This window comes from Camellia sinensis, chromosome 10 (assembly GCF_055761805.1).
Source record: "Camellia sinensis isolate YWXY chromosome 10, ASM5576180v1, whole genome shotgun sequence".
NCBI classification, from domain to species: domain Eukaryota; kingdom Viridiplantae; phylum Streptophyta; class Magnoliopsida; order Ericales; family Theaceae; genus Camellia; species Camellia sinensis.
The window spans coordinates 13,581,185-13,605,749 of NC_138970.1; the positions used below are offsets into that span (position 1 = coordinate 13,581,185).

The 24,565-nt window shown below is 35.3% G+C and overlaps 1 protein-coding gene across 4 annotated transcripts; it reads right to left on the reverse strand.

The window, feature by feature from the left end:
* Positions 1 to 537: 537 nt before the first annotated feature.
* Positions 538 to 21,450, reverse strand: DFC (DHFS-FPGS homolog C). 4 transcript variants are annotated; one of them, XM_082890882.1, is made up of 18 exons: positions 20,318 to 21,134; positions 20,132 to 20,212; positions 19,183 to 19,381; positions 18,057 to 18,268; positions 16,943 to 17,008; positions 16,364 to 16,473; positions 9,184 to 9,244; positions 8,288 to 8,371; positions 7,528 to 7,584; positions 7,269 to 7,329; positions 6,919 to 6,965; positions 6,690 to 6,767; positions 6,022 to 6,180; positions 5,036 to 5,374; positions 4,880 to 4,958; positions 4,112 to 4,267; positions 3,029 to 3,222; positions 538 to 880 (listed from the first exon to the last, which is right to left on the reverse strand). In XM_082890882.1, exons 3-18 carry the CDS (start codon positions 19,364 to 19,366, stop codon positions 821 to 823), a joined length of 1,947 nt encoding a protein of 648 aa, XP_082747008.1. In that variant the 5' UTR covers positions 19,367 to 19,381; positions 20,132 to 20,212; positions 20,318 to 21,134; the 3' UTR covers positions 538 to 820. The 4 variants fall into 4 exon arrangements, with proteins under 4 accessions (XP_082747008.1, XP_028069161.2, XP_082747007.1 ...); XM_028213360.2 differs by lacking the exons at positions 20,132 to 20,212; positions 20,318 to 21,134 and adding an exon at positions 21,155 to 21,450; XM_082890881.1 differs by having other exon boundaries at positions 20,132 to 21,129.
* Between the last annotated feature and the right edge of the window lie 3,115 nt (positions 21,451 to 24,565).

The window sequence follows — 24,565 nt, forward strand, 5'->3', positions numbered from 1 at the left end:
TACATTTGAACCAAACAAAACCTTTAGTAATGCCATAGTGGGACACAAAACAAAATGACCACTGGTTAATTTACAGTGTGATGATAAACAAAAACAAAGAGGTCAACAATCACTTATAATGAAAATGAGGTCAATTCCCATGTATTATAGTGAAATATTGCAAACTACAGTTTCTCAACAAATAGATGTCTTTTATTGTGGTATTGGTTCATATTTGGTTTAGATTTTTTTATTTTTAAAATATATATTTTGAGACATTTTAGTTTTTGACATTTTTAATTGTATTCACAAAACAAACCGCATTTGTAGATATAAGCATCGTTAACCAATACTCTTAGAATACTCATTAACCAATTATTTTAAAAAATAATGAGATTCACCATGTGACATGAAAAAAATAATATAATTTTTGGTAAAATATTCTAGTGACAAGCCTTTAAGAAGAAACACTGTTACACTTTATTATAAATCCAACTAAGACCAAGGGAAGTATAGTTAAGAACACAATATGATTACACCAATTAAGAACACAAAAACTTTAATATAATAATGATACCATATCACATATTATCATTATCCAATAACAAAATATTAAATGGGCTGAATGAACCCTATTATGCAAATGTGGTTCACATGTGTTGATTATTTTTAATAGTACAACATTAAGTAATTTACACAACAAAATGTGTTGTGAGTCTAACCAGATGCTTAAAAGTGATATGAAGAAGCTTGGCTGCTGAAACAATTTGGATGCAAATATGAGCAAAGAATACATTGGTATAATAGCTATTTGAAGCATCTTCAAGTTCAATATCTGTAATCATTTCCTTAGTAGCTTTAATACATCTCCAACCAAATGCATTGAACCAGTAACAAGAACCTGTAAATCCACAATAAGCATAATGCCCCAGTTAGTGCATAATCAAGGCCTTAACCATCTGTTTGATTAGAAAGAAAGAGTAGTACAAAGTGAAAGTGAAAGAAAATATATGTTCTTGCAAGTATTTGATTAGGATGAATTTTGCAACAAAGAGTTTGTAAGTGAAACCCCTACATGGATAAATTTAAATTTTTCTTGTGTTTTTTTGCAAGAAAATAAAATTTTAGTTACCATGCTAATACGAGTTGTATAATAAAAGTAATTTTGTTGTTGTTTCCACCAGTTTCTGCTAAACAAATTTAGATTTTTTTCCCCTTTCACTCACTTTCCAGCCCTTTCGTCCTAATCAAAATCAGAAGGACCTGATTTTTTCATTAAAAAGAAGGAATCAAGAAAAGCAATAAAATTGATCATAATACATATACGTATACCATGACCACGGTATGTATTATTATTATTATTATCATAATGAAACTAATCCATGACATCATTTGCGAGGCGAAGAAGATACAGTATGTTGGTGTTTTTTCATAATAATACTAGAAAAAATATGAAAAATAAAATTAAATAGAAATGACAAAACAAATTTGTTTTTTTTTTTAATTAAAGAATGAAATACAGAATAAACTATAAAACTAAAAATATAGAAATAAACTAGATTACATCATGGAACATATTGCAAGATGGATTCACATGGACATGTAAAATAATATACAATAAAAAAGTTTAAATTTTAAACTTTGAAGAACGAAAGATAAGAGATGCAAACTGAAACCTGTGTGATACCATAATTTCCTTAAAACAGATTTACCGCCTCTCGATGGGTGCTAGAAGTATGCCGGCATTTGTCTCCTAATATACGACGATCGAAATCAGTTCATGCAGAAGCACCTTCTGAATAGCTTCAGTGAACTTGACAATGGCAATACTCTCTCTCTAACGAGAACCAAAGAAAGGGCTAGCACAAAGAAGATAGAAAAAATTTTCTTTGGTATAAAAACCATCTCCAACTTTTTAATCTCAAAACACCATCTCATTTTCCATCACAAAACCTCTCTAAAAACAACCTAGTAAGTTGGAGGAGAAATGTCTTTATTTATACTAGTAAGGGAGAGCCTTAGTCATGAAGGATAACATCAATGGGGTCATCAAATTTCATTAACCAAGGCCATCAACTCTAACTATTAGGACTAGAATTACAAAGGTTGAAAACTTATGGGCACTAACATGGTTATCAACTCCATCATCAAAAGAAGAGAGTTACAAAGGTTGAAAGCCTTCCTCGCATTATATATAAAAATAAATATATATATATATATATATATAATGTTATTTAAATAATCCAACTAAATAGGTCGCCAAACGGATATGAGTGTTGGGTCACAACCTGATCCAAGCCCGATCTCATACACAAGCTAAGCCCAACACAGCCCAGTCCAAACTCAAGATTAAGTCCAAGTCCAAGTCCAAGACCAAACCCAGCACATGCACAAGCAGAAGCCTAGGACCAGTCCAAAATAAGACTAAGTCCAAATTTAAGTCCAACTTTTATTGTTGCTCACTTTATGAGACAATTCTCATTCACAATCTAATGGTTTCGGCTCATTATTTTTATATTGTAATCTTCTCACCTAAAAGAATACAACCCCACTCAGACCCACCTCAACTGGCGATTGGGTCCCACTTTAATTTCGAATTAAAGTTGCCGGAAACCATATTTTCCAACACATGATACACCTGCAAACAAATTATTCTTGAAAACCAAGCTCAAGCGAAGAATATAGGACGGTTATCTTTCTTTCATCGAGGCTTTAGTAACATTCAACTTCAACAAAATGAGCCCATTTAGAGATTCTTGAAATCACTTCCTATTATGACTTTCCAACTTCAAGTTTAGTTTTTACATTTGCTCAAAGGTTTCATACTTGTATAAAATAAATAAATCAAAATTCTAATTTTCTGGTTAATTTTTTATTTCCTCAATAATTTGGTTTCTCATTGTATATTTCAGAATCAAATATGGAAGCTATGTAATTTAATCCCAATTCTAAGCTTCATGTGTAAAAAAAATGAGTCGTTTAACTTTCCTACTTGCATAACTATATCAGTAAAAACATGGCCACAAAAACATCTGAGAAGTATTCTTACCTGAATCCTAAGGGAAGGGTTTTCTCTAACACAATCCCGTAACCAATTTATTGTCAATGGTAATGAAGGAATCACCGCACTGCAAGCAAAATATTTATCCACAGGCTTGCAATGAGAAGGATCCTTGTAGAGGAACTCGTGGGGTGGCAAGGTTTGTGGGCCATCCATCTTGGGACTCTTGTCAACCACAACATCTGCTTAGGCATGGTACAAAAAAATCAGAGCATGTTGGACAACTTGATATTCAAAAGTTTGAGGACTAGCAACCTTATTAAGTGTATGTCTAAGTAGAGCTGAAGCACCGAGTATATTTGATAATAAATTCCAAACATCATGGTTTTTGGTCACCGTTCTTTCCACAGTGAACTATACCAGAAGCCCTTAAATTTTATACATTTTTTAATTTAGCTCCTAAAAATAAGCCCTCTAACTTTCCAAATTGGTTCAATTTAACGCTCTCATTACAACATGTCAACTTTTGGCAATTCAATATACGATATAGGACCAAACTAAAGGATAAATTCATAAACAACCTCAAAAACCAGGGCTGGCGATAGAAAGGGTGTTGGTTCTATGAATTTAAAAAAGAAAAAAAAAAGAAAATGAATTTATGATTAATTACACCAATTTACCCTTTAGTTAGGTCCCGTATAATGTATTTAACTGCCAAAAGTGGAGAGAATGTGACACACAAGGGTCACATTGAACCAATTTGGGAAGTTATAGGGGTTAATTGAACAAAAATTTAGTTAAAGAGCTTAATCGAAAAAATATGAAACATTCTTTCTAATAATATTGATCAACCTGAGATTCACAAAGGCAGTCCCTTGTACTAATAATCCAATCGTCTTTTCCTTCTCCCCATGGAACTTGGAAACCATTTTACAGTGACAAACTTGCTTTGGATGATACTTAAAAAGCAGAACAATTTCTTAAGGAAACCACGTATTGCCAGGTGGAACAGAATTAATAGCATTTTCCCTCAAAAGTCGTCTCAAGAATCTTAATTGAATATGAACTTTGGTGCAAACTTACTTAACATGGGATTGGAAAAAAGAAGCAATAAAACAGACAAGAGATTACCTTTCCCATGAATTATCTTCTCCCATACTCTTTGGAGGTTGAATTGCCACGACAAGTCCTTGGCAGGAATATCGAATGGAATGATGGTGGAACCAGAAGTAACCTTGTTGTATGTTGACATACTTGGGATGAAAATGGCTTTAGAGAAGTGAGTACCTGAGCAAGTTGACAACAAATCCTCTACATCTCAGTGCTCCCATTAAGTGTCACAACAATGGAGAGACTATCCAGGACAAAACTTCAGAGAGAATAATGAAAATAAAAAATTAAAAAATCTGAGACTGTTCAAGCATTTCATGAATAGGACAGATCAGGGACACTTATCACATGCTATCTGGTTTTTCTAAACCAACATAAAGTTGGAAGTATGTGAGTGCCTTTTTACTATCCCTAGGGCTATACTTAAATGAGGCCATTTACTGGTACAACTTTATTTTTTCTCCTCTTTTCGGCCAAAGGCTAGAAGAATCCTTCAACCAATGACCGAGTCAGATGGATGTTACTTCAGGTTCTAGGAAATGTAAATATGAGGATTGTGATAGTGAGAGAAGACGTTGTTCTATTCTCACATTAACAACAATATAACCCATATAGAGCAAAATGGAAAACAAGATTTGTGCAGCTGATGACAAATAGTTGTGTTATGTATGGCTTTGTAAAGTTATAGAAAAGGGGCCAAAGGTACTTGAACATTCAGAGAGTTCCATGTCTGTAGGAGGCAGATAGTTGTTTTTCCAAGGAAAAGAAGTTTTATACGAGAAGCAATACCTGAGGAAGCACATGTACTCACAAGCTGTGGAAGAAGAATTTGAGGATCTCTCACCTCCATGCAATTGAACAAAAGTATCTGCAAGGTATGAACATTGTACATGAAGTTCTATGCTAATGAACCACCTATATCACACTGATTGTTATGGATTGTACCCGCTTCGATATTTTGTCCGTTTCTTTCTCCTTTTCATGGTGGGCATAACCATTTTCCCATAGTTCCTCTGCATTCCCAACCTTAAAAGAAGAAGATTGCGACGATAGATTCCTGTTAACTTTCACAGCATTAGAGAACCATCTGCCACAAACCTCCATGCTCTCAGGACTATGAGCTCCATCCAAGTAAAATATTAAATCTCCAGAAGAGTTTTCCATCACTTCTGAAGGACTGTGAGACTTTAGGAAAGGATCGTGAACAATTTGAGCCCTTCCAGAAAGATGAGCAGTTGAAAGGCCTCTCAGAAATGCCTCTGGCAAATTGTATTCCAGGCTATCCTGATTGATAAACTGAGCAATTAATCATATATGCAACCAGAAAAACAGAACATAAAAAAGAATAAAAACACACTTTGTAGCACACCAACCAACTTCTAAATTTGTAATTTCAGGAACTCTCTCTCTCTCTCTCTCTAATTATCCATCCCACGATCCCGCACAAGAAGTATTTGAACACTTTATAGTCCTCCTCAAACCCTCCCACCGTCACACACAAACACACACGACTGCAGGTACAAATATTTATCATTTCTATCAGTGAGATGACACTAATTCAACCACTTTCTGAGAATTTCTGACAAACAATGAACTTGAGGTTTCGACAAGTTTAGAAACCTATTGAGACGATAATATGTACTCCTTCAGTCACATTTTATGTGTCTTACTTGACTATGCACAAAGCTTAAAGAAGGCATCTTTGAATGATAAATTCACAAAAATATCCTTTTGCCTTTTTCGAATAAGGTTTTTTGAAATTGAGATTGTATTTAAACATAAATGTAAAGAAGGGTAATATGAGAAAGTGGTGTTCAAATTTTTTTTTTTTTAAAATTCTGAAACTAAGACACATAAAATGGGACCAATGGAGTAGTTTTTATGTAAATCACAGATAATAATTGTGCAAAGGTTCATGGAATTTTACTAACATTTTGGAATAGTTTTTCCCAGTTCCCTGTACTTTGAAGCCATTTTTTGCAAAGGGAGACAGCAAGACCAGCATTGATGAACTGGTGATCACCAGATAAGCTTAGCTTTAGGCCACCCAACATTTTAGGGTCAAGTGGTGCCACCTCTTCCAAAGGAACCTACAATTGGTAAGAATAGATCAACTGGCAATGCTGCTACATAATTAAAAAGACTTGTGTATTTATCCATGTGAATATATAAAATTTATAGGCATGCATATATTGATGCCATATAGGCTCATAGACTAGTTAAAAAAAAATCCATCACTTCCTAAAACATTAATTTGCTTTCGTGTTGTACCCATTATGATCTCCACTTAGCCCATCTCTAGATGGGATATGGATATAATATACATCGAAGATTGTAAATGTATGACCCAAATACAAATAAATTGATCTAGTATGATGCTCTAATCTTCAGATGTAATACATTTTTGGGGGGAAATTATACATCCCTGTAGATATATAAGAGGGATACATTTTGTTTTCTGTACATGTCATGTCTACAAGGTTATGTCCCCTTTTGTGGTGCTTTCTTTTTAATGAAATTTTATTGACAAAAGGGATAACATGTTCAAAATATAATCTGTCATAGACAATACAATAGGTACTAAGGAAGGTCAATTTACCATTTTCTCACGAGCCTTCTCATGAAGAACATCCATTGCTTCAGAAAGTTGTGGTACCGTGAACGCAGGAACTTGAGGCTTCAGGAGCAGGGAAGACATCAACCCAATTCAGAAAATACTTGAAAAATGAAAACTGCCATTCAGGATATTCGGAACAGAAATTTGGCGATAAATAATCCATTAACAAGGAAACCATATACATGCTTGTGCTTGCATGAGAGCTTTGTACCTTGAAAATTCCAGCTTTGTGGGAAGCAATCTTTCCAATGGTATCTCCTACATAATATTAATGTGAACTCCCAAGTTAAAACACACATATATCGTTTCTTTTATATTTCTTACTAGTACAACTTTCACTAGCATAAGAGGAAAAACAAAAAAGAAAAATATAAGAAAATGCACTGAAAAAAAATGTGAGATCAGTAAATGCAAGCCAAATAAATAATAAAGCATTCCCTCATAACATCATAAATATGCAAATGAAGCATTGAAAGAACATATAATATATATATATATATATATATATCAACGAGGGCAGAGAAAATTTGAGAAGGATGAAATGTTCATAAGTGGACGCACCCAATGTTTCCACGTGATCCAAACCCAAAGAAGTAATGCCACAGACAACAGGTTTCTCAATCTGCACAATTTACCACCAAATTCCATCACCATGAATGTCAAAGTCTTAATTTCTACACACCTTTCCAAGAAACCAAAGAGAAAACAATGGGCGTTTGTTGAATTATATGCTATTCTCAAATAAGAATTATTATAGTTAATAATTCACGTAACTTTGGAAGTCAATTAGTCCAGGTGAATCTAAAAGAAGATGCATTACCACATTTGTTGAGTCCCTACTCCCTCCAAGACCGACCTCAATAACAGCAACGTCTACCTGTGAACAGAAAACTACTTTCAGAAAGCACAGAACAGTGATATAAAGTATAACAAAACAAGTTGAGATCAAAGAGCCAATATTCTAGTCAAAGAAGAACTGATACTCTATAATTGTCATGGGTGCTAGAGAAGTAAAAAAAGAGTTCTATTACAGCAATGTAGTGTCTTCATTTAAGGACCAAAGAATGCACAAGGATATGGGAGCAAAAAAGGCATTAGGTATTTTAAATGGCTAATGGTGGCATAGAAAATATGCAGAGACAGTACTGCGTCTTGGATTCCTCTTTCATCAGATAGGTGTTGAAACTCTTTTAAATGGAATTGTATTTAGTTTAAATAGGTGTTGAAACTCTTTTAAATGGAATCACAAATTGATTTCATCCTAGTTTTTAGGTGGTAAATTTGAGTCATAAACAGGATTCTCAAAGGTAAAAACTGTTAAGGAAGCTGATACATTCCCACTGTAATTCAGCCTCTACATGACCCCATAAAACCTTATAGAAAGAGCTAAGGAAAAAATATTTGGCTGCATTGTTGTTACACATCAAGATTTATATCAGTTAGAAGGTCTTCTTCTTTGATTTTCCATGTGCATTTTCAAACAAAAATGTTAGATAACCAAATTGCAACTGCCTTTAACCAGTTAAGTCAAACTTCGTACAACTTTCAAATCTCCGTAGCAATTCAAAGTGAAAACTGACCTTTTCAGATATGAATATCTTAAATGCCAATACAGTAAGGAACTGGAAAAGTGGAGGCATTGGCAAGTCCTCTGTAACGCTTTCCTGCAAATTGAAATTCCCAGGATCAGGGCATGTTCACTACAAGACTGTTATGCTCAGGAGGGCACAACATGAAGAAGGATGCACCAAAATAGATCCAACTTCCAATACTCAGGCTGGAATCACTCAGCTTCCAAAAAACCTTCCAATTGGAAAATAAAGCAATCATAATAAATAATGTCTCTATTTTTCTGATTTTTGTCGTCTCAATTGGGAGGTGGAGTAAGTAGAGGCATTTTTTCAGTATGATTTCAGGTAGCTGTATTCAGGTGGGGCAGAGGATACTTTGGCCTTGAAAGAAGCTAGGAATGGTGGGGGCAACTTGATTTCCTTGGAAAGGTATGTGGCACCTGAGAGCTAAGTAGCACAGACACTCAACACAACACGACAAGGACACGCCAACATATCGATTTTCAAAAAAATGTAGGACACAACACAACACACTTGGGACACATTAAAATTTTGTATTTTTACAAATTTATTATGTAATATGAAAAATGTATTCAAAGATAATGAAAAATATGTAATATAAAACAAAACAAAAAAAAAATTAAAAAATTATGTATTTCATGACAACATAAAAATATTTTTCACACTACAAAGAATGCAAAACAGTTTATAGAACATTGTAATACACAATGTAAACATAAAAACAATGTATTCATCTCATAAATGTTTCAAAAGATATTTAGAGTGCATAAGTTGTGTTTTGAAGAATGCAAGATATTGGGTATTATGAAAAGATTCATCACATGAGTCCATGAAAAGAAAATGAAGATGATAAGGTGTAGTCACAGACAAGCACGGAATGTTACCTTCAATTGGTTCCAGCAATCCCAAAAATACATTAAAAATTTATCTTCAGATATATCCAATCTACACACAATTCAAAGATAGGTATCAAAATAATATAATGGAAGGTAATAAAAGTCAACCAAGCAAAGGCACATCTTTTGTTAAAAAATTGATGTATTATTGATTGATGAATGTTATATTTATTACAATGATTCATGATTCCTATATATAGAAGAGGGTGAGTGTGTAGTAGGTAAGGAGTAGGTGAAGTGGAGGTGGTAGTGGTGTAGTGGGTTAGGTTTAGTGGAGTAGGTGAGGTGGTAGTGATGAAGTGGGTTAGGTTTAGTGGAGTAGGTTTAAGTGGGTGAAGTAGGTGATAGGTTTTAACAGCCCCCCGCAAACTCAAAGGGGATAGGAACTAGCCAACTTGAGTTTGGAGAGAGTAACAAAACAAGAAAATAGACGAATACATAAAAGAAAAGAGGATAGGAGACACTGTATAGTCGTGTCAGACCAATGGTGAAGACACTGTATGGTGGTGTCATAACGTTGTAGAGGACACTGGATGGATGTGTCAGACCGATGTAGAAGACAGTTTATGGGGTCATGTCGGACCGTTGTAGCAGACAATGTTGTGATAGTTGTTGTGACAGTTTACGGAGTCTTGCTGGACCCTTGTAGAAACTAACCGAAATCAATGTCGGGACAGTTTACAGAGTCTTGTCGGACCCATGAAGGAGCTAACCGGAATCAATGTCGGGACAGTTTACAGAGTCTTGTCGGACCCTTGAAGGAGCTAACCGGAATCAATGTCGGGACAGTTTACAGAGTCTTGTCGGACCCTTGTAGGAGCTAACCGGAATCAATGTCGGGACAGTTTACAGAGTCTTGTCGGACCCTTGAAGGAGCTAACCGGAATCAATGTCGGGACAGTTTACAGAGTCTTGTCGGACCCTTGAAGGAGCTAACCGGAATCAATGTCGGGACAGTTTACAGAGTCTTGTCGGACCCTTGTATAAACTAACCGGAATCAATGTCGGGACAGTTTGCAGAGTCTTGTCGGACCCTTAAAAAGTCGCACCCTCAAAAGGTGTGCCCAATCTTTCAAAAGGCGTGCCATCAAAAGGCGTGCCCAATCCATAAAAAGACGTGCCATCAAAAGGCGAGCCCAAGTCATAAAAAGGTGTGCCGGACATGATGGCGAGGCGCGTCACCACATTGGCTTGCGCGCCCGTTTTGTCGTCTGGCATCAAGTGGCGCGCGATGCGCGTGTCTGCCTTGGCTATTTAACCAAGACGGAGGCTGAGGCGAAGGCAGAGGCTGAGACAAAAAAACCTGCGAAAATCCTTTGAAAAACCTCTTCCGTTTCTGAGAAAGAGATTCTGGAACACTCTGTTGCCCAGAAAATGGCCTCGTTTTCCCGTTCAGCTACCCAGAATATGGCCTCTTCGTCCCGTGGTCTGCTCACTCTCTTTCCCGACCTCAACGAGTCAACAAGAGAGATAACTGGTGCGGTGGCCAGTGAACCTCAACCAAGCGCCTCTAGTTTTGCTCCGTTGAACTTTCCGATGCGGTCGGTGGAGCAAAAAATGGCGGTGCAAACTGATATTGAGGCCAATCAGTATACTTTGAAGTCATGTATGGAGACCATGACGGCGGTCACAAACCTGTCGCACCGGCTGTAGAGTAGGACAAATGAGGTGTAGCAGTTAAACGCCCAACTGGCTCTGCTCCAGCGCATGTATAAGGATGCGCGAGCAGAGATAAGTGTGCTAAAGGCGGAAAATAAGGAGCTGAAGCGGAAGGCCACCGTGATGTTCCGATTTGGAGGTCCACCATATGCTGTAGTGGAGGAGCAGGAGGGAGTGAACGTGCTTGGTGGCGTGGGAAACACGGAGGCAGCACCGGCAAGGGCCGCCCAGGACGGAGGCAAAAAGAAGAGACCGGCGGCAGAGTAGAGAAGAAAAATCTCACTGTGGGTGTGGTTGTTTTGTTGTGGTTTGTTTGTTTGTTTTGTATTTTTTTTTTTTGGTGTAAAATTGGGATCGGGGTGGATCCCTGAGATGAATAAAAGATGGGTTGTTGTGCAAATTTGTAAATGTTTTTTTTTTTTTTTTGAAAAGAAGGGAATCGAAAAAAAAATAAATAAATAAATAAGGGGATGGTGATGAAATGATGAGCATGGGGATGATGAATATATAATGAGGAATAAAAATAATAAAAGTGGGAGTGGGGAACAGACTGTTAATGGGTTATGAAACGGTGGGATGAAAGAGAAAAAAAATATATAAAAAAAATAATAATAATAAAAAGAATGGGTCAAATTGTGAGTGTGTGGAGAATGATTATTTTATAGGATGGTGTATGGTCAGCATGATGATTGTGGCCATCTTTTATATATGTATTTATATATATATATATATATATATCAATAGGACCAAGTGATGTATGCTGCAAAACCGAAGAGGAGTTGTAAGTGGGTCATGTGGGTTGATTTTGCTAGCATATTGTAATATGATAATGGCCATACATGTGCTGCAAGTGGGTGGAATAAAGTAAGGCAAAAGAAGGATATGATTAAAGGGAGTATGGTGGAGAGAAAAAGGGACCAGAGAGAGAGGGAGTGGGTGGATGAAATGTTTTCATCATAAAGTGCATGTGTATCTGTGCTTTCTGTTTTTTTTTTTTTTTTTTTTTTTCAACACCCCAAACCCGAGAGAGAAGAGAGAGAGCTAGTGCATGTGTGTCTGTGTGTCTTGCTGCCGTGGGTGAGAAGTGAGTGAGGTAGAGAAGTTCACGCATGTGTTGTATCTGTGTGTCCCCCGAAATAAAGAGAGCTCTCCTCTTTTTCTTGCCCACCCAAAATCATTAGAAGCTCCATGGCCTGAAAGGATGGTGTCTGCTCTCTCTCTCTCTAAACCGTGTGTGTGAATCTGGAGGGTGCTTCCGGCGGAGGTGGTGGGGATCTGGAGGGGTCCGCCAACGGACATGGCGATGGCGGGGACAGTGCCGGTGCCGGTGGCAGAGATGATGGAAGGCTCGGCGTGTTCCAGCAACCACCGGATGGTCTCGCCGTCGGACTTGTGGCGGAGTTCTCGGGTTAGTTGGAAGATCCGGGCGGCGCAGGTGGCGGGATGTGTTAAAATCCACCTACTCTCCACCTACTTCACCCACTTAAACCTACTCCACTAAACCTAACCCACTACACCACTACCACCTCACCTACTCCACTAAACCTAACCCACTACACCACTACCACCTCACCTACTCCACTAAACCTAACCCACTACACCACTACCACCTCCACTTCACCTACTCCTTACCTACTACACACTCACCCTCTTCTATATATAGGAATCATGAATCATTGTAATAGATATCAATATATCAATCAATAATAATACATACAATTTATTCTCTCTCTTTCTCTATACATTATTTCTTACATGGTATCAGAGCTGGTTTAAAACCTAGTATTTTCGCTTCCCCGGCGGGCGGCAACCTCACCTTAGCCGCCCGCCGGACCTCAACCTATTCCGCTGATAAAATCAACAAAGATTTGTGCAACTGTAGTCATGTGTGAGGCTGATGGAGAAGAATTCTTCACCTCATATGACGAGACAGTCTGGAACTGGAAACACTGCAACATTCTGCTCTGGAATTCTGCAGCAGCTAGATTATAGCTTGGTTGAGTGCCAAGCTTTGGTTCTTCCACCCACTCTTGAACTTGCCCAGCAAAGTGTGAAGGTTCATGCTTGTGTTGGAGGGACTAGTGTGCGCGAAGATCAGCGCATTCTCTCCAGTGGGGTTCATGTTGTTGTTGGTACTCCTGGTCGTGTGTTTGACATGTTGCGGAGACAATCACTTCGCCCTGTTTACATCAAAATGTTTGTCTTGGATGAAGCTGATGAAATGCTGTCACGAGGTTTTTAAAAATCAGATCTATGATATTTTCCAGTTGCTGCCACCCAAAATCCAGGTTGGGGTGTTCTCAGTTGCTGCCACCCAAAATCCAGGTTGGGGTGTTCTCTGCCACAATGCCACCAGAGGCTCTTGAAATCACCAGGAAATTCATGAATAAGCCTGGAAAGAGAAAAAGCTCATGCTAGGATTTGCGAAGTGATTCGCTGCAGGAATTTTGGCTTTGGATGAAACCCTTACCATACTCCACTCATTCTCTCCAACTGTTCTAACTTTTTATTTTTATTATTATTATTATTATATCAAATAATCAATGCACTCATGTTCCCTACTAACAGTGTCCACTTTTGACCCAAACCATTTTCAATCCATCATTTCTCCTTCACCTTTTGCACCCCACTCACCGACTCTCTCTCCACTTTATCACATGGGTTTGTCCCTCTCTCTCCTCCATTTGATTTCAAAAATCACTTATTTTTATTTATTTTTTCCAAGTCACTTTTCCTCTTTTTTAAATACCCCACTTTATTTTGAAACAATCGCACTGATGTTTTTCATATAATCCATCTATAAATATTTTTTATCTATTTTCTTTCTCCCTTGTTTTCTTTCATTTTATTTTTATTTTTTCAACAAAACACTCCCAAAACAAAAACAAAAACAAAAAAAAAAAAAAAAAAAAAAAAAAAAACAACATTTTACAAACTTGTCATTTCTTCATGCCGGGGATCAACCCCGATCAGCATTTTACACCATAAAAAAAATAAAAATAAAAAAAAAATAAAAATAAAAAAACACAAAACAAAACAAAACACAACCAACACAAATCGGAACAGTGGAATTTTTCTTCTCGCCTATTCCGCCGGTCTTTTCTTCTTGCCACCGTCTTGGGCGGCCCTTGCCGGTGTTGCCTCCGTGTTTCCCACTCCACTGGGCATGATCACTACTCCCTGCTCCTCCACTGCAGCATATGGCGGCCCTCCAAATCGGAACATAAAACTGGCCTTCCGCTTCAGCTCCTTGTTTTCCGCCTTTAGCACACTTATCTCTGCTCGCGCATCCTTATACATGCGTTGGAGCAGAGCCAGTTGGGCGTTTAACTGCTGCACCTCATTTGTCCTACTCTGCAGCCGGTTCGACAAATTTGTAACCGCAGTCATGGTTTCCACACATGACTTCAAGGTAAACTGATTGGCCTCCACATCCGACTGCACCGCCATTTTTTGCTCCACCGACCGCATCGGAAAGTTCAACGGAGCAAAACCAGAGGTGTTTGGTTGAGGTTCACTGGCCACCGCACCAGTTATTTCTCTTGTGGACTCATTCAGTTCTGGAAAGAGCGTAAGTAGCCCACGGGAAGAGGAGGCCATGTTCTGGTTAGCTGGACGGGAAGAAGAGGCCATGTTATGGGTTGCAGAGTGTTTCAGAGAAGGGTTGGTTACAGAGTGTTTCAGACTGCAAAGGTTCAGAGGTTTCAGACTGGTTTGTTATGCTTCCCAACCTCAGCCTCCGTTTCGATTTATAAAGACCCTGACGAAGCGGCAGACACGCGCATCATGCGCCGCTCGACGCTCGCCGACAATATGGGCGCGCCTTTTGATGGCACGCCTTTTGATGGCACGCCTTTTGATGAATTGGGCACGCCTTTTGATGGCACGCCTTTTGAAAGATTGGGCACACCTTTTGAGGGTGCAACTTTTACGACGGTCCGACATGACCCTATAAACTGTCCCGACATTGATTCCGGTTAGCTCCTTTATGGGTCCGACAAGACTCTGTAAACTGTCCCGACATTGATTCCGGTTAGCTCCTTCAAGGGTCCGACAAGACTCTGTAAACTGTCCCGACATTGATTCCGGTTAGCTCCTTTATGGGTCCGACAAGACTCTGTAAACTGTCCCGACATTGATTCCGGTTAGTTTCTACAAGGGTCCAGCAAGACTCCGTAAACTGTCACAACAACTGTCACCACATTGTCTGCTACAACGGTCCGACATGACCCCATAAACTGTCTTCTACATCGGTCTGACACCGCCATCCAGTGTCCTCTACACCGTTATGACACCACCATACAGTGTCCTCTATATGGTTATGACACCCCCATACAGTGTCCTCTACAATGTTATGACACCACCATCCAGTGTCTTCACCAATGGTCTGACACGACCATACAGTGTCTCTTATCCTCTTTTATTTTTATGTATTTTCTTGTTTTGTTACTCTCTCCAAACTCAAGTTGGTTAGTTCCTATCCCCCTTGAGTTTGCGGGGGGCTGTTAAAATCCACCTACTCTCCACCTACTTCACCCACTTAAACCTACTCCACTAAACCTAACCCACTACACCACTATCACCTCACCTACTCCACTAAACCTAACCCACTACACCACTACCACCTCCACTTCACCTACTCCTTACCTACTACACACTCACCCTCTTCTATATATAGGAATCATGAATCATTGTAATAGATATCAATATATCAATCAATAATAATACATACAATTTATTCTCTCTCTTTCTCTATACATTATTTCTTACAGGATGTGTATCTTTGTTTTCAATCAAACTGCCGAGATCGGGGATGAAGAGTGGAGTGGAGGTGACCAAGATGGAATTTGATGCTGCAAGGGGATTGGAGTATTTGCATGAGAAGGTATGTGTAGAAAATTCTAGCGGACTAGGTTGAGATCCGGCGGACGGCTAAGGTGAGGTTGCCGCCCGCCGGTGAAACGAAAAATACTAGGTGCTAAACCTGCTCTGATACCATATTAAAAAATTGATGTATTATTGATTGATGAATGTTATATTTATTACAATGATTCATGATTCCTATATATAGAAGAGGGTGAGTGTGTAGTAGGTAAGGAGTAGGTGAAGTGGAGGTGGTAGTGGTGTAGTGGGTTAGGTTTAGTGGAGTAGGTGAGGTGGTAGTGATGAAGTGGGTTAGGTTTAGTGGAGTAGGTTTAAGTGGGTGAAGTAGGTGATAGGTTTTAACATCTTTTTACAAGTCCATAATTATACACATCATAATTTGGTTGTGGTTCAGATCTGAAGTTTTAGGCTTCCGTATGCATCAAAGGGAAGATTCCTATTATTAATCCCTCCCCAAGAAGAGAATGCCTCCTTAGTACCCATTTAACAGAAATTTCAATGAACAACTTTTCAGTGGAATTCACTTGGAAATCAAATTCAGTTAACGTCTTTAACAATATAGCACACCCTTAAAGAGGAAACATGAGCCGCCTAGTTATAGAAGGTGATGCATTTGAACACTGACCCATTCAGACGGAATCTTTCTCTAACATCAATCAGGTGAGGAGAAGTAAAGAGTCCAGTTCTAAAACCGCACTCCCGTAAAATTGCCTCACAGAATGTGCATGTTGAACCCTGAAATACAAATTGCATTAGCAAAGTGGAAAGATATTAGACAAAAAATCCACTATGTTAAATCCCTGTAGACCATAATGTTGGGAAAAATTTTTTTTTTTTTGGTTTGAGAATTGAATGAAAATTGTCTCATACATAATACATTAGAGTTTACTCCTAAAGCAATAGCTTGTTGAGGAACCTACTCTGTTCCACTGTGAACAAAATAAAAAAATATAGTGATATTATAAAAGAAAAAAATTATTTCCATTTTTTCTATTACATCCCTAAACTATTAATTTATTTAATCCTTAACGTTTCTGATTTCTGTTCATGTGGTCCAATTTGAGATGATTGTACAAATCAGTAACTATCGAAGCCTAATTTGATAGGCAAAAGAATAATTTCATAATTTGGACAACTTAAATCAATACAACCGAAGATAATTTTCGTCAACCATATTTAATGACGGTTAAAAGTGAGAAAGTACCTTTCCTTTAGTGCCAGCAACATGGATAATGTTAAGGCCAGCCATCTGTTCCTCCAAGCCAAATATCTGAAAAGAAAATATGCATTCCTTTTGTCACCTTCCAAGCAATATGTCTTAGCAAAACGTCTAAATAGAAATAAATCAAATTCTGGTGACCAAGTAGAACGACCACAAAAATTTGACATGAAGGCTTATTTTCCACTACCATAACAAAGGAAAAGTTTTACTGGAAATGACACGAAACTATATTATCACCCCTTGATGAAACCCTAAGTAGAATAGGCAATCCAATGGATAAGTTCACGATGGCTATAGGAAATAAAAGGTCAGTCCCTAAGTTCATGACAGCTATAAACATCAACAGATCAGTTTAGGAACATAAAAATAAGACCATAATCAGATACTACTATCCCATATGTTGAAATAGCAGACCTTTAAACACCAAAAAAAAAGGGGTCAAACACAAATGTGAAATTGAACCAAACTGATCTTTCTCTCAGGCACCCACGCACCCCTCCACACACACACCAAAAAAAAAAAAAAAGTGCATACAAATTCAGTAGAATGGTTTTGACAGCAAAATCAAACCAAACTGATCTCTCTCTCAGGTATTCATGGGTCCAAGTCAATATCCATATGGATTTGGTCCAAAAATTCAAGATCAAATTCTAATTCATGTCCACAATGCCAGTATTTCAGCTAAGACAAAAATCCAAATGGGGAAAATTTGAGGAAGATATGATACAAGATGCAGGTTCATTTATATTACACTTCAACAACAGCAAGAATAAAACAAACAAATGATGCTTTTCGTTGATGAAAGAAAGAAAACAGTCATATAAAGTGTTTATAATTATTGTAAGGGCCCTGACTGCTGCTAAATAGCATCATTTCAAAGGTAGAGATGGTATGTATCTTGTACTGGCCTGGTTTAGTTCTATGGCCTGAACAAATGAAGGTGTAGCTTTTACCTTCAAGACCATACACACAGCAAGTTGGCAATTCTGACGTATCTAAAAATATACATCTCTGAAATGTAAAAGTAACTCTGAATGCATTCTCTTCTCAACTGTATGTACTACCATAATAAGTTGGCAGATTTTGGAAGTTTTACCTTAATATACATCAACATTCTATTCAATTTCCCAGTTTTAGCCCCAACAACAGTTCTATTTCCGCGTTTTTGGCCAGTAATGAGAGATGAAAGTGCTTCCATGGCAGTTTCATATGTAGATGAAAGAGGCAAGTCTTGTAAGTTTTCTTTGATGACCACATCGCTTCCCAGTTTTTCAATGATCTCAGATGACATCTTTGTGTTTCTAAAACCTGAACATTCAGCCAAAAGAAGTTGGGAAAATCAAGGTAAATGATTTGCATCAAAGGACCAATAAACTGTACATTATTGTGACAAACACTTTCTGCATTGACAGGGTTCTGGAGCCTCCTATCCATCCATGCAAACCCCTGGTACATACATGTGGAAAACCCAATGCATCCCAAAACATGTAAGAAACAATCCCCACAAGTCTGAAGCCACCTCGCAATGTATAAGCAAATGGTCCACTAACTCATCATGCTTACACATGCTAGCATGATGAGGATTGCTTAGTTAGGCTTATAAGCACACAAGTGATGTATAATGTTAGCATGTTTCCTATTGAAGCATCAGTATTTTGATAAGCAGTGGACTTTACCACTAAGTTTGGGTATCCAACAGTTCCAAATGATTACTAGGCAACTCAACTCCACTTTTATCTGGGGTTTATTGAGAACACATGTACCCAGGACAATGACATTCAAAGGATTTTGTGTTTACTAAACTTTAAAAGTGCAGGACTTTCTTCTATTTATAGATGAGTACAAAGTTAGGAATTCACTCGACCTTAAGCACTAACTCGAATTTGCCTCACTTTTTTGAGAATACAACCTGAGCACCAAGCTTGATTTAAAGAGCTGCATATATTTCATGTCAGTGCCTATGGAATTTGTATTAAAAGATGTTGTGGATGCCAACAAGAAGAAAAGGGTTCAAGTTCCACAGACCAACAAAAATGACTCTGGCCTCCTTCTCACAATATATATTTTACAATAACATAACTTCTTCAAGTATTATACTATAAGTAATGAAATCTTCTCAATACCCCTAATCCCCTTGGTTATTAATGCATATTAAAGACCAATCATCAAAATGATAAAATAAGATTCAGGTATTAGAAAGTGCACATATTGATTAGGTGTACCTTTGTGTGTGCTATTTGTTTGAGAATGGAGCTTATCAAGTTTGGTTATATCCAGGGCATCTAGGCAAGCTGGCAAACATGAAACTGTCTGTGTTAATCTGTAGGCATATTGGCGTTCCCTCCGCTGGAAAGATGTAACGCCAAGTATTCCCTGCCTCAGATTAGTGTTTTTATGAATGAGCATTAGGTGACATCAATCCTGCAAGGCACAACAATTGTCAGTTAGCACTGAGAACTAAACGGAAATTGTACACAATGAGGATTACAAAAAAAAACTGATTTAACTGTGCAGAAATTAGGTGGAGGAATCTAAAATAAAAAAATATTGGACATGTGTCTATATTCTACAACTTATACCTTTTTTTACATAAGTTCTATAATTTGCACTAATTTTACATTACCACCTATAAGACCTAAATGTGAAAAAATAAAATGCCTATCAGAGATATCATGCCACTTGCATAAATGAGATGCTTCAAACAGGTCCATCAAATATAAAATTTGAGGTAACAAAAGTGTGCTGGATTTAACCAATCTGCTGATTCTAGATGCATATAAGTGCATTATCCACATCAGAATAACTTAATAAGAATAATGCAAAACAAACTTCACATGCCTAAATGTACTAACTAAAGACATTCCCAAACAATAAGATAAAATTAGGAGTTCATTCATCAATCCAATAAACAAGTTCCATCAGGCAGTGGTTTCTTTATCTTATATTTTTCTATAAAAAAAACATCCATAAAGGAGTACGACACAGAAAAAGTATTAAAAGTAAATCAACTAATAAAGTTTTAAATTGGGAATTGTGGGAGATACATATATTTTTTCTCCCAAGAATCTATCAGTTTTTCCTCTGATCCAAATTGCTTAAATATCATGGACCACATTCTGTTTCTTTCACTATTCCCACCAAGGTTTCCTCTTTTGGTTTTACTTTACTTACGCTTAAGGAACACATGATAGGCCACAAAGAGATCCCGCCATAGCAAATAGAAAGAGCATTAAAGCCCAATAAAGCTTAAAGCTGTTAAAAAACAACTTTTAATTCTATTTCTGCATAATTAGATTCATCAAGCATGCTTGTTCAATAAACTTCAAACATTCTATACATTAAGAGCACACCCCTCACCAATGTTCATCGGATGCAGAATTAAACAACCTTCACTAATACTGATCTGTCTGAATAGTTTCAATTCAACATCTTTCCATACAATAAATTTCCAAACAACTAGAAACAACATACCCACTTGTTAATTTCACATTGGCCTCTAAATTATCATTGAAAATGATTCCAAAAAAGAAAAAAGAAAAAAGAGACTTGAATATCATATTGATTGTGTGCTTGTACTGCTGTTCTCCCAAAACCATAAACTTCTAGTTATATGACACGACCTATATTAGTCTGAACGTACCCTCTGTTTGACTCTAGGAAAAAGAACATAAGGAAATGCAAGAAAATATCGTCTTGAACAATGTTTTTCCTTTTCTCTTGTCCTTTGAAAAATTACTGTTTGGTTGAATTTTCAGAAAAAAACTAGTTTGACAAAAATAACACCTAAAAAAAAGAAATTTTTAATATTTAAAAAATTATTTCCGTCCCCAAAAGCAGAAGAACATATGAAAATAATCATTTTTTTCACCAAACTAGTTTGTTTTTGAAAATTTTTCAGAAAACAAAATCCGAAAATTCAACCAAACAGAGAGAAACAAACAACAGTATCAACAACAGTCTTGAAACTCTCAAAGCATGAACTAAACAGCTTGCAGTGTATCAAAACAGTCATCAATCAAAATTATAAATAAAAAAAAAAAAAAACCATAAACAGATAGATCACAGTAAACATATATTCATTTCATGAAAGAAGGTATATGAATATGTGGACATCTATATATATATATATGTAAGTAATAATGAAATTGGCATAGTGAGAGCCAAAATTTGAGTTAATAGATTTTGGGTACTTACTCTATCTATGGTTGCCTGCTAATGGGAAATGACCCAGATGCCATTACCCAGCTAATTAACTCTCTCTCTCTCTCTCCCCTTATGCTTTTTGGGTCTATCCCCACTTTCCTGGAATTGACTCTCTCTCTCTCTCTTTCTATGCTCTTTGGGTCTCTCTTTCGCTCTGTGTCTGTGTATCAATGTACTGGTTCTGGTGGATTCGTTTTTGCTTGCGGCTGTGATAACGGTTAATATGTCGTGTGGTGGCTGGCTAACCCACCAACCGTAACATAGTGTGCTAGGGTTTTCTGGGCCCCAGCTTCTTTTTTTTTTTTTTTTAATATAAATAATTTATTTTAATTTAATATTAATTTTAAAAATATTTAATTTTTGTTCAAAAGTTTATATTCAAATAATAATGTGAATTGAGAAAAAATTGTGATATGCAAATAAAAATGGGCAAAAATTTAAAATTGAATCCAATTTTTTTTTTTCTTTATTGAAAAAATTATCGTTAAGTGCTACGTTTTAACAATATTATGGTTGAGACTAATCAAATTTTAACATAGCATCTAAATCCTAATTTTGATAAATTATTCCAAACAGCTAAGCTTATTAATTTATTCCAAATTTACTGTTTTTTATTAAAATATGAATTGCACTTTATAATTTATTTTAATAATTAAGCAAATTTTAATAAACATTTGGATGTACTTTCGGTTTGTTTGTTTGTGTGTGTCAATATCTCTACTCAAAAAAAATTAATTGCAAGGCTTATTTTTTTTTTTGGCCACTAAACTTCATAGATCAAAATCAATGAACAAAAGAAAAAAAAAAATAAAAACAAAATATGTTGGGCATAAAATTACTAGGGTCCTTGAAATGTTTATTCAGCTGTTGGTAGACTATACACATATGTTACCATCAACTGGGCCTACTCTCTCACCAACAGCTGAAAAAACTTGTCCTCAGCTCATGATGCACACATTTTAGCATAAAGAAAATTATTATTAAATTTGAAAAAAAAAAAAAAGAGATCAAAAAAAACCCAAAAAATATTTCAAATTTAGAATTAATGGCCAAGATTTACTCAAGGCTGGACCACACAGAACCTTTTTGAATTTGAATCACCTTAAAGACGACCACTAGAAATTTGTCCCATTGGCCCGTTTGTTTCGTTGGATATAAAATGGAGGATATAATATGATGTGGGATTTAGTCAGGATATATAATGAATAGGATATAAACATTGGATAGTATATCCCCCAAGTCATGTTTGTTGACTTGATATATAAGATTGGATATATGTTATGCATGTTTGTTTTACAAAATATATTGTGGGATATAACAAGTAATTTCCAAGATTGCCCTCATAATATTATATTATATTATATTATATTAAATTAAATTAAATAATATTGTATTATATTATATTATATTAAATTCAAAATTTTATATTAAATTAAATTCAATAATATTATATTAAATTAAATTAAATTCAATAATATTATATTATATTCAAAATTTGTATTAAATTAAATAATATTATATTAAATTAAATTAAATTCAATAATATTTATATTAAATTAAATTCAATAATTATATTATATTAAATTAAATAATATTATATTATATTAAATTCAATTCAATAATATTTATATTAAATTAAATTCAATAATTATATTATATTAAATTCAAAATTTTATATTAAATTAAATTATATTAAATTCAATTCAATAATATTATATTAACTTAAATTAAATTAAATAATATTATATTATATTATATTATATTCAAAATTTGTATTAAATTAAATAATATTATATTATATTAAAGTAAATTAAATTCAATAATATTTATATTAAATTAAATTCAATAATTATATTATATTAAATTAAATAATATTATATTATATTAAATTCAAAATTTTATATTAAATTATATTATATTAAATTAAATTCAATAATATTATATTATATTAAATTCAAAATTTGTATTAAATTATATTATATTAAATTAAATTAAATTAAATAATATAATATTATATTATATTAAATTCAATAATATTTATATTATATTATATTAAATTCAATAATATTTATATTATATTAAATTCAATAATATTAAATTCAATTCAATAATTATATTATATTAAATTCAAAAAAATATATTAAATTATATTATGTTAGATAGAAAAAAGGGTAAATTGGACTTTTTACATCATATCCCCACCAAGGGGATATGATATAATGGGGGGGTGTGGTATTGTATATCCTCCACTTTTGGGGGATATACAATCCCACCGGATATTATATCCCCTTCAAAAAAAAATTGCAAACATGGGATATATGGACCCCACCGGATATAATATCCAATCCCAATCTTTATATCCCCCAATCAAACAGGGCCAAGGTATTAAAATTAGTTGAGATGTGCGTAAACTAACCCAAATACCTAATTATTACAAATATATATATATATACAATATCCTAAAAAAAAATTAATCATCTGTAATAATTTTCTCCACATATTGCTTCCAAGTTGGTTGGAATAGTCCATACATTTTATTTATTTATTTGGTTAGAACGAAACTTCCATTGAAATATGCACCTACCAATCTAATTATCACACACTAAAAAATTAAGGAATATATCATTCACACCATTCTAAAAATTGCGTACTACATTTTTTTGGCCAAGTTGATTTTAAATCCATTTGTTTAGCCATTAAAAATAGATCCCATGTGACTAGTTTTTTATGGGTGGATATCCATGTGCTTAGCTAGGTTTCATTGAAAAGCAACTTATTTTTTCGATTTTGTTTTGCTTTTTCTGATTTTTTTGTAACTCTGCGTAATTTTTTTTAAACGTTTGTCCTGTCAATAATAATAAAGTATTTGAGTTATTTTTTAAAAAAATTAAATTAAATTAACTTATTTTTATCTTATTTGAACCTTTTTTTAAAAAAATATAAAACTAAAATTTTGGTATAATTTGGTTGAGATAGATCTACAAAATAAAAAATTTAACATACCTTTTTTAAAAAAATGTCTTTAAAATCGAAAAGAAGTCAAACTAAAAAATCAAAAATCAAAAAAACAACTCCCCCAAAAGAGTACTAGGATGCTTGAGAGAATTTTTCAAGATGATGACAGACTATAAATAACCATTTAATATAATAAGATGCTTCAGAACCCTTATTTATTTATTTGTTCAACATTCACATTCAACAATGGTTGCCAAAGTAAAATATGATTGAGGATACTATTATTTTAAAATTATTCTTTTTTATTTTTTTAATGTTTAACATCTCAGCGGATCCGAATAATCCTGGATTCCATATGATATGCCAATTAATCCATCAGCTTAATTTTAAAATTTTAACACAACTAACCACTCATTAATGTAATCACAGCTCATCGCTTCAATAATG

What these genes read in the sequence shown, in the direction of transcription:
- DFC (XM_028213360.2), bottom strand. Translation starts at nt 19,366, where the DNA reads ATGCTCATTCATAAAAACACTAATCTGAGGCAGGGAATACTTGGCGTT. An exon ending in ATTGCTGGAACCAATTGAAG is followed by an intron (nt 8,372 to 9,183) that starts GTAACATTCCGT and finishes TTCAATTTGCAG; the next exon opens with GAAAGCGTTACAGAGGACTT. An exon ending in GGATCACGTGGAAACATTGG is followed by an intron (nt 6,966 to 7,268) that starts GTGCGTCCACTT and finishes AATATTATGTAG; the next exon opens with GAGATACCATTGGAAAGATT.